The sequence below is a fragment of the Pseudochaenichthys georgianus genome, chromosome 4 (genome assembly GCF_902827115.2).
Source record: "Pseudochaenichthys georgianus chromosome 4, fPseGeo1.2, whole genome shotgun sequence".
In the NCBI taxonomy this organism is placed as follows: domain Eukaryota; kingdom Metazoa; phylum Chordata; class Actinopteri; order Perciformes; family Channichthyidae; genus Pseudochaenichthys; species Pseudochaenichthys georgianus.
In genome coordinates, this window is record NC_047506.1 from 25,612,752 (window position 1) to 25,623,664 (window position 10,913).

Genomic DNA, 10,913 nt, shown 5'->3' on the forward strand with positions numbered 1-10,913 from the left:
CTTTAAAATCCCCTCTTCTATTCACGCTTCTTCCTGTCAAACTGCGCCCCGTCGCACACTTAACGACGCGTATGACGTCAGAGTACGAGGACACGGGACAGGAAGATAGGCAGGAAGAGGCGCAGAGGAATAAAAAAGAAACAAGATGGCATCGGGCTCAGATCACGGGCTGAAAAGAATAGTTTGGAAAAGTAAGTGCACCCCAACTGGAAGTTGTTTATTGTGCTATATTTGAAACAGAGTATCCATTCGTTTTCACAACTCAAAGGACTACTAAATATGTTCTGTTTTTACTCACTGTTTCTTCCGTTGTGACTCTGAAACTTCATCCTGCTGTTTATCGCTACGGAAGTTCAACGTACAACTTGCATTTTTAATAACATCAAACTTCACTTGGGTTAACGCTTGGCTCATGTGTTTGTCATGCCTGACATCGACTCATGTATCCCCCTTTTGGAGAGTGCAGTCGGTGTGAGGTCACTTTCTGTGGCTGAGCCCCACCTCAACTAACGTCAACACAAGTAGCTGAAAGACGTTTAGCTAAGCTTAACTTGGACATCCTAAACGTTAATTTGTCAAACATTTCTTGTGTCGAAGAAGTATATTTTCATTCCTGCAAAAAAACGTTTTAGTTTCCTGCCGGGCAGCCATTGTGTGGAAATTAACCAAGGGAAACCATAACGTAACATTAATTTAGGCTGCTCACAGTTACATTTAGCTAAACCGTATTCACTCCAATATAAAAAGGACCTAGCTACACATCTTTCCTCTTATTTTCAACATAACAGGTCATTTCCTGACATGGAACATTGAAATAAATGTTTACAAATTGAGCCCACCTGCCACCATGACAGATGTGTTTCCCTTCCTTTTCTTAACAAATATTATTTTAAAGTTTAAAAATAGTCACCGATTAAGGATGCATGATACATATGTCCCACATTTCTACAGTTAAGTACGACTGACTAAATGTTTATCATCATAACGTTTTCCATATAGATTTGGCAGGTACCACAGTTTAATCACAACAACTCATCTCTCTTGGAAAACGCCTACTCTCCAGTGTAACTCGAGTCTACCTCTGTTTCCAGGTGCAGCCTTGCAGGCATCTGTTCCATTATGTAAACCAGCATCAGTCTGCAGCCACTGAGTAGTGTTGGTGGTTTACCATCCTTCAGTTTGCAGCTAGTACTTATTTTGCAAAAAGAAAAAAGTGCAGTACCTCTGATCTTTGCCAAGTATTTATTATTCAGGTACAGATCCCTAGCGATAACGGCAATGAAGCTGAGAGGGTATTTTAATTATTTGGAAAACACAATCCCAAAAGATGAGTTTGTGGTTGGTTTTCGGTTTTCCCACACTTCCTCCAGAAATAAAATCTTTAACCAAAAAATGATTGAGCAAAAACTGAACATTTGAGACTAAATTAGGGTAATGTTATGCAGTATAGTTTAATTTGATTTTTTTTCATGTGTAGTTAAATTAACAGACATACACTTCAAATGTCTTTATTTTATTTCGTACGCCAGAGAGTGTAATACGAATGTTCTTGTCAATCTGTATATTCAGTTATATTCTTTGTTGTTTTTCATGTTTTTACAGAAATAAAAGACACAATTATTACAGACTGCAGGAATTCTGAAGTATGGAAGGTAGGACAAGCCTCCATGTACTCAATACAATATTAATCCTTAGAACTGTTACAACGTGTGTATTTTGTAAATTGTGTAACTTGCTGCTGTTAAATACCAACCACCTATGTGCTAGATGTGCAATATATATACATTACATTGCATTTAGCTGACGCTTTTATCCAAAGCGACTTACAATAAGTGCGTTCGACCAAGAAGATACAAACTTGAAGAAAACAGAATCATATGTACATCAGGTTTCATAGAGCCAAAACATTTCAAGTGCTACTCAACTAGCTTTAGATAAGCCGTTTACAGTTAATAACTGTAATACATACCTGGCTGCTAATATCATAACTTAGCACTTTTTTTTAATGCATGTCTCATATTTAACATATGTAACATTAAGCTGTCTGTGGCTCTTTTTCCTGCTGTAACTATGCACATTTCCCCTAAGTGGGACTAATAAAGGTATTCTGTTTACGATTTGTATTGACTCCTCTTAATTACTGTGACTGTACATTTAATTATAATTTCCAGCAACATTTAACATTGTGAGAAATAATTTGACCTACCACTATGAATCTTTGTTCCTCACAGATATTGATTCTGGACCCCTTCACCACCAAGCTGCTCTCATCATGCTGCAAAATGTCCGATTTAATGTCAGAGAAAATAACAAGTAGGTACTTAACAGTTAAACACTGATTTTCACATCATATCAGTTATAGACCAATCTAACTGCAGTTTCTACCTGGATGTCTGTAGCTACTCTGTTGAAATAAACATTGTGTTTCTTTAGTTGTGGAAGACCTGTTCAAGAGCAGAGAGCCTGTTCCAGAAATGAAGGCCATCTACTTCATTTCACCGACCGCTAAGGTTTGCCATCATAACCCTGCAACCCCTGATAACATTGCAATTCAAATCACGTTTTCATTTTGGTATATTTTGTTAAATCTTAACATTTTATTTCATTTTATAGTGTGTTGATGCCTTCATTGCTGACTTCAAGACCAAACCTAAATATAAAGCCGCATATGTTTATTTCACCGATTGTAAGTAAACTGAATCACCACTTTCACAATATACAATTGAAAAACCAGACACAATGTTTTGATTTTCTTTTTTTAAACCGATAACGTATATACTTCAAATGTTTTCCAACAGATTGTCCCGATGAGCTGTTCAACAACATGAAGCTGTACTGTGCAAAGTACATACGAGTGTGTAAGGAGATAAACATGTCTTTCATGCCACAGGAGGCCCAAGTGAGTCATTGCTGGGTGTATTCCTTAAGCTTTTTTCCCCGCAGTGCTCTATTTCCTCTTAGTTAGACGGTAACTAGCTAACTGTAGAAAAACTGAGTTTGTTCAGTGTCATGTTGCTACTGAGATTGCCGTGTTTAGTGTGAACCCAGTGGATGTTTGCTGCTTTAAGATATGATGTAATTATTGCACAAACTGTTACGTCACTGGCTTGGGAAATGGTTTTGCAAAAAGGTCTTAACTTGTCCTCAATTGATTTATATTTTTACAACGCATATTCAACTTGTGTTGAAACGGTCCCAATTCAGTCTAAACAATATTTAGTTTGAACACTGTCGTGTTAAATGCTTTGCAGGTGTTCACATGTGATAATCCAGGGGCTTTCCAAAGCATCTACAGTCCCAACAGCCAGGACAAAATGCACACACTGGAGACCATGGCAGACCAGCTCGTCTCGCTGTGTGCCACGCTGGACGAATACCCAGGAGTCCGATACAAGAAGTAAGCCAGAGAAGATTTGGTTTCTCAGCCTTGATAACACACCTCAGCCCCCGAGCCGACTGAGACCTTTTATGAGAAAAGCTGGAATCGAGTCATAGAATACGTTACGGAACTAAATAACTCTGCAAACGTCACCTTCATTTGCCCTATTTTAGCACAAATTACAAACTAAATGTAAATCTAGATCTAGACAGAAGCACTTTGTGTTTTTGAAACCACTTTATTATTCCAACTTTAAAACCAAACATATATGTAAATGCGATTAGTCAGACCAAAGAAAACAAACTAGGAAAAAAAAAGGGTGACCCTGCATACGTTGCTTTAACTAGTATTCTCATTCATATTCGTATCAGTGCAACATTGGTGTGTACTAACCTATCTGTGATAACTCATGTCAATAAATGTATCATTTAACCAGAGACGCCAACATGGAGAACGCCAAGACCCTCGCAGAGCTGGTGGATGACAAACTGGCTAAACACTACGAGCTGGATGACAGCGGCAAGAAAAAGGTGATACCCCTTCTGATAAAAGAGTGAAACACAATCCTAGCCTAGGGAGTGAATGTGAACCTGAAAATAAGGTATTATTTTTCACTGACTGCTTGGAAATAAAACTTCCTCCTTTGCCTTGAGCAGTATTGAAAATGGTTGCTTTTCATGAGAGAGAGAGAGAGAGAGAGAGAGAGAGAGAGAGAGAGAGAGAGAGAGAGAGAGAGAGAGAGAGAGAGAGAGAGAGAGAGAGAGAGAGAGAGAGAGAGAGAGAGAGAGAGAGAGAGAGAGAGAGAGAGAGAGAGAGAGAGAGAGAGAGAGCAGAGAGAGAGAGAGAGAGAGAGAGAGATAGAGAGAGAGAGAGAGAGAGAGAGACGAGAGAGAGAGAGAGAGAGAGAGAGAGAGAGAGAACCAGTGTTTTAATAATACAAAAAAACGTTATTATTTTAAAACTGTTACTGTGTATTTCCCTCCTTCAAAAGGGAAAGACCCAGGCCCAGCTGCTGATAGTGGAGAGAGGTTTTGACCCCGTCAGCCCCATCCTGCATGAGCTGACCTACCAGGCCATGGCTTACGACCTCATTGATATCCAGGAAGACACCTACAAGTAATGAATCGCACCTATATAATATGCTTAGTGCACTATGTCGGCAAGTCATACGCCAGGAGGGTTTCGTTTTTTGGTTGTTTGTCTGCATTTCCCATTGTTGTGAGCGCAATATCCCATGAGCACAAACATCCACTTGGATTCAAGGCTGAACTGATTGGGTTGTCAAAGGTCACAGCAACCTCACCAGTTGGTGCAATTTAAGACTACATATGCTAATAACAAAAATGTAACCCATATGTCTTATAGAATAGATGATGAAGTGATGACATTTTGGACAGATTGATGTAAACTGCATCTTGACTGGTTAGTGAAGGCAAACATCCACTAGATGTTGTATTAGATCAAATATAGGCAATACATTTTTAGCTATAAACCCTATCTTTATATTTGTGTCTAGATACAAAGCTGAAGATGGCCCAGAGAAGGAGGCCCAGCTGAGTGAGGACGACCAGCTCTGGATTAAGCTGAGGCACAAGCACATCGCTGACGTAGCAGAGTAAGTGTGCAAGATCTGAAGGATGAAGGTGTCTCCCTAACACTTCTTTAACCAGACCCTAACCTCATTTTATCTTCCAATAGACAAATCCCCAAGCTGGTAAAGGAAATAGCTGCTAGCAAGAAGAAGCCAGATGGAAAGGTACAGAGCTGAGATTTCTCCTGATTTATTGAGCTGTGTAGTTCATACTTAAAACGCATATCTTGAGCAAACATTGCATCCTTTGTTTTTTAGATCACAATTGCCAATTTGTCCCAGATGATGAAGAAGATGCCAGCCTTCCGTAAAGAAATGACTGAGGTATGTGGTACCAGTATCAATTATCATGTGAGGTTGACATATTCATATAGGCCAATCATTTCTGGCTTCTATAAATATCTTTGTTTTCCATAAAAGGAAGTTCATCATCTCCAGTAACAATACTTTCATTGTAATGTTCACATTTTTCTCAACTTTAGAAAAAGGCTCATCTGCATTTGGCCGAGGACTGCATGAAACATTACTCAAACGACGTGGAGAAGCTCTGCAAAGCTGAACAGGTCCGTTTGCCCCGTGATCTTCTGGATTCAATTGCATATTTGGTGACACATTTTCTTCTGGTATAATCCATTGAGGAAAAACAGGTTTATGTTGTATACAACATTATTTAATTATTTGCCATTAAATGTTCTATGGGATAACACATAAAAGTTAATGCAATGTAAGGCTTAGTCATTTGAATGAACTTAATTCTCCTTATCAGTCATTTTGTGGCAAGTAAAAGTTTAGGTTAGTTTTGCAGCTCTGTTAAAATGAATTTAAAACCCATCTGGTAATGCGTGGGTCAAAGAGACTGGGCCTCCTAAGGAGAGACTTTGTGAATGTGTGTTAGTGTACTTCCCACTCTCCAGCCTGAATGGAACATCAAAAGGTAAAGGTTTGTCTCTGTGTAGGACCTTGCAGTGGGGTCAGACGTGGAGGGGGTGAAGGTGAAAGACGCCATGAGGACCCTGCTACCTGTGCTGCTCCACCCATACAACCCCCCCGACAAGATCAGAGCTGTGCTGCTCTACATCTTCAGCCTCAGTGGTAAGACACGTTGTCACAGCTCCATGAATGCACCATGCTTCAGAGTTAACAAGAGCAGACGATAAGAATCTGTCATGGTATAAACTGTTAGGCTGTTATCCCCAAAACACATTCTCAGTTGAGTACTAATCCTATGTTTGTATGGACTATGCATTCAATGATTTAATAAAAAGGAATAATGAAACCATTAAAACTTAAAGCCTTTCCTTGTGTATCAAAACTTCCGTTGTTGATTATTTGACCAAAAGGATGCAGCCCTTATAACCTATAATCAGTTTTTTTTATTTGTATTTACTTGGTGTGTGTGTGTAAACAGGAACAACGACCGAGAACTTAAACAAACTTATCCAGCATGTAAAGATCGAGGACCAACAAGAGTTCATCTTGAACTGGAAAGCACTGGGAGTCCCCATCATCACCTCGGTATGTACAGAGGAGGAAAACAAAACTGCTCTTGGTGGCAGTTGATTGTAGATGAGTTCTTTAAAACCTTCCGCAATGATACATAATGCTAGTTGTTCACTCTGAGTTTCTTTAGTTTGTGACATCTTCTTGAATCCTGGTTACTCTCTTCTTGTACTTTTCTTTCTAGCCTAGTTTCTTCTCCCGTAAACCAACCAGACGCGATCGTTCCCAGGAGGACACTTACAAGCTTTCCAGATGGACTCCTGTCATAAAAGATGTGATGGAGGTCAGTGAGATTATATTGACACGTTACAATACCATTAATATGTCATGATGAATTACGAAGCATAAATCCAGGAGTTGTGGGTGCAGCTAGGAAGCAATTATAGGAAAGAAAAAACTCCCGGTGTTACCGTTAGTTACGTCTTCCACATTTCTACATCTAGGTCGATCTAAGCGCTTCCCCAGTCCCCGCCCCCACTGAAAGGAATTTTCTAAAAAATAAATGATGAAAAGACACGTGAAATCAAGAGAGTTATCAGTATCAGGTAATCTGATAGGAATTGCAACACAAACATGATCGATTGTGTTTTTCTTTATGGCTACATCAATTTCTAAAAGACATCATTACCAGCATCTAATAAAGCACTTTGAATTGCCTTGCCTAATAATGCACAACTTCTGAGTTGATCCCCGGGGATGAACCTTTTCCAGCAACATCCCTCTGTTCCAATCCTCTTTCCCATAATGGAAAATGTTTTGTGTTAAAGGTGGGGTAGGTCATTTTGGAGAAACCAGCTTGTGTGCGCTAGAATTTGAAAATACAGCCGGAACAAATCTGCCACTTCCTTACAGAGCCCCTCCTCCAACACACACGAACGTGCACATGACCAATGAGGGCACGAGACAAGTTTGTGCACAGATGGAAGGCTGACAGGAAGGTAGGCCATCCAGTTACTTTAGCCAGGCTTTTTACAGTACTACGGCTTCCACAGATGACGTTTTTTAATGGATTTGTCAATGGATTTGTCAAAGCACTAAAGATATTCATTGCTATTGGGATGTTAAGAGCATTCCATGGAATATAACAAAGAGTGTATCTCGAGCCGGTTTCTCAAACTTACCTACCCCACCTTTAAACTGACGTTTGATGTCACTGTCAGCTGTCTGCCTTCTTTAAGATTCATGCTCACAGGAGTTCACCTTTTTTTAATGTGTCTCTTATAATCTCGGCTATTGAGTCGAATTCTGAGAACTAGATGGGGAACTGAGAGGCACCGTTTCCTGTTTCCCCTTTGCTCATGATATAAGGTTGTTATTCAGAAATCTAATAACAATATTTCAGTTCTATAATTTCACAGAACTGATTTCCACATGTTGATATTGAGTAAAGCCTGATAAAGGAAACTTAAACTCTAAAAGAAAGTTGAGATTGTCAATTTATGAGCAATATACGTGGTTAACCAGTTGGGAGAGCTCATTGTTCCACTGTTTGCAGATAGGCTTTGAATCTATCATTTTATGGTTAAACTATTTTATTTGATAAAGAATAGCAATAACTCCGTCTCACCTGTAACACAATCTGTTCTTTTATGTCTTCTCCTCATTTTGACTTCCTTTTCTTTTCCGTTATTACGTGAAAAGCCATTTCTGAGCAATCTCACCACAAGAGCACCTGGTTTCCTGTGAACTCTGAACAGTTTCCCCTCACAGCACAAAACAAACATGTTGTGGATGATGATACCTAGATGGTCACAGAGGGGTCAGAAATGGTTGAAAGCTGTCTCACAGACTATACGTTTTCACATCATTCTAAAAAACACACATTGGGTTCCAAATGTGAACAGAAGGTAGCACTAGCACCTGAAACCAAAGCCCCTTTGTGAAACCTGAGAAAAAGTGGTCGCTTGTTGGTCAGGGAAAGTATTTGCTAAACTTTAATCAATATGATTCTAACCTTCTTAAACATTAGTAGGGTGACAACTGAGTAGTTAAAGTCAAAAACGTATTGTAGCCTTCTATGAATGCCTTAATATTGCTTAGGGGTTCTAGATGAACTGCATATGAATGAAACTAGTGTGGGGGAAACTTCTGAAGCAATTGGAGTCAGGACTCAGAGACACGAGCTGGAGCTTTGATGGCAAACACTGACGGTTTATTTGGAGCTTCGGCCGAAGAATTCACAAGACATGTCACGGGCCACGAGTTGACCACACGGTAGAGATGCCACAATCAATTCTGAAGAACCCTCCTGTAGCTCCAGGTTTTAACTAGTTCAGAGTGTAATAATCAACATTCTTCAATAGATAGACTAAACAGCTGAGGACACTGAATCACATTTGTTGTCACTTATGGCTCGGAAAGGATGTGTCCCACAACAACAATAACTATCTCTGACAGAGAGTTGCCCGGTCATAAACTGGCAACATCAACAATATGCTAGCCTAGGGCAGCCCCTCCCTCCTTATGGGAGATAACGGCTGCTCAAGGTTGGTCAGCTGCGTCAGAGGGCGAAGGAGGACATGCAGGGCAAATTATTCCCCAGCAACTAGGATACCTTGTATACGCACAAGCAAGAGGCGATACTCAAATATATGTTATGGCTGGCCCCAAAAGGTTTGGTTTTGGTCTTTGCTTTTAAATATGACCGCTTAATTAAAATCCTATTACCTTCAGGATGCCGTGGAGAACAAACTGGACACCAAAGAGTGGCCGCACCTGTCTGAGAGTCCTGCTGCCTGGAATGGCTCCGGGGCCGTCAGGTACAGTTGTTATTTACATTTTATTTTGTATCATGCTTAACCTGCGTCAATTGTTTCTTGAAATACATATAAATGCTAGAGGAGATGCTCTTGCTCTTGAATTTTTTGGAGCAATGATCTAATTAACCAACTTTAATATCAAAAGCCAAACAAACCCTTTTCTTCATTTGAATATGTTTATTTTGTAATACTGGCAGCTTCTCAAAAGGGACACAGAAAGTCACAATTTGATTTTACACACAAATGAGAGGATGAATTAGCGCCCTCTAGTGAGGATTTGTATTACTACTGCTCTTGATATGGGGTTTTTATTTTGACGTTTTCCTGCCACCAAGTTTACTAAAATGACTTATCTGGCTCTGTTGTTTTCTGGAATCTTCATAGAAATATGTCTTCCTTGCCGTAAGGTTGATTTTGCTGTGTTAGTTCCACCTTTCACATGGACGTTTGGTCAAAGTATTTCACTGTCCTCCTCTGCCCCACAGCGCCCGTCAGAAGCACAAAGCCAGCTCTCAGGATGAACGCCGGACCGGGTCGCGCCTCATCGTGTTTGTTGTGGGAGGGATGAGCTACTCTGAAATGCGCTGTGCCTACGAGGTGACCCAGACGGTCAAATCCTGCGAAGTCATCATAGGTGAGAAGTCAAACAAGATTACATAGATCAAATGAACTACTTTTCTGGACAGATTGTGTTCACTGACTATGCAAGGACCATTTTTGTAGTGCTGAATATATCCAAATGATGCCTTTGTTGTGTTGTCTCCATTCAACTAAATATATAGATGGGTTTACAGTATAAACACCATCTAACTTGGACGCTAGAGGCCACTGTCTGTTTTTATTTCCAGCTGTTTGACACCACTTAGTGGAGCTAATAAGAACTGTAAAATGTGTACACTTAAATTGGGACGTTACAGTTATTTTGACTTTGTTTTCAGGGTCTTCTCACATTTTGACCCCAACCGGTCTCCTGAATGACATCAAGGCTCTGAGCAAAGCCCCGAGCAAAGCCCCCATGGAAACGTTAACAATGGAGGAAAGGAGCAACGCCTGAGAGGTTTCCCCTAACCTCTAAAACGTCCCCCTGCCTCCCTAAATCTCACATTACTCAGCACAGTGCACTCAACTCAACTTCCTGTGTGGAAAACTGAAGGGAATTTGCCTTATACTTATTCGTATTCTTATGTTTTAATACTCTTTTCAACCCTGGTGCACATTTATATTAGGCATGAGGGCAAATTATTTTTTTAATTTGTTGTTATTTGATTAGATAAATCATATTCAAATGGAATCGCCCTAATCCTACTATAAACATTTAAGTAATTATGTGTCATCTGCCTTTTTGTGTTCTGGTTATGTTACATGTTGAAAGACCTCTGAGGAACTTTCAGAGACATCATTGAGATGGTAAGCAGCACAAAGCTAATGTATATACTGTATGTACGCAATGAGTCCTGACTTTTTCAGTCACACGTTATGTAATTTTGAAGAGTGTTTTTAACATAGAGTATTTACGTTTTTCTTTAATTGAACAACTGACTAATAAATGAATGAGGTGGTTCAAAAATGGTCTGAGTACTGAGCATATTTACAGTTCATTTTGTAGTGTTTGTTGATTAGGATGCAGCAAAAAAAAAAAATCGTTACGGGAAATTGCATTAAACAATACTAAGAGAAATTACTT

At 39.7% G+C, this 10,913-nt stretch overlaps 1 protein-coding gene across 1 annotated transcript; it reads left to right on the forward strand.

The window, feature by feature from the left end:
* The first annotated feature begins 51 nt into the window (after positions 1-51).
* On the forward strand, positions 52-10,798 carry stxbp3 (syntaxin binding protein 3). The gene is made up of 19 exons (XM_034081019.2): positions 52-191; positions 1,603-1,652; positions 2,232-2,313; positions 2,434-2,510; positions 2,614-2,686; positions 2,799-2,899; positions 3,252-3,397; positions 3,816-3,909; positions 4,371-4,495; positions 4,896-4,994; positions 5,078-5,135; positions 5,229-5,294; positions 5,453-5,533; positions 5,927-6,062; positions 6,379-6,485; positions 6,655-6,753; positions 9,144-9,229; positions 9,715-9,863; positions 10,168-10,798. Exons 1-19 carry the CDS (start codon positions 146-148, stop codon positions 10,281-10,283), a joined length of 1,791 nt encoding a protein of 596 aa, XP_033936910.1. The 5' UTR covers positions 52-145; the 3' UTR covers positions 10,284-10,798.
* Positions 10,799-10,913: the final 115 nt, after the last annotated feature.

Coding starts and splice junctions, on each gene's coding strand:
- stxbp3 (XM_034081019.2), top strand. CDS start 146: ATGGCATCGGGCTCAGATCACGGGCTGAAAAGAATAGTTTGGAAAA. Junction 2,314..2,433: donor AATGTCAGAGAAAATAACAA/GTAGGTACTTAA, acceptor GTGTTTCTTTAG/TTGTGGAAGACCTGTTCAAG. Junction 2,900..3,251: donor TCATGCCACAGGAGGCCCAA/GTGAGTCATTGC, acceptor AATGCTTTGCAG/GTGTTCACATGTGATAATCC.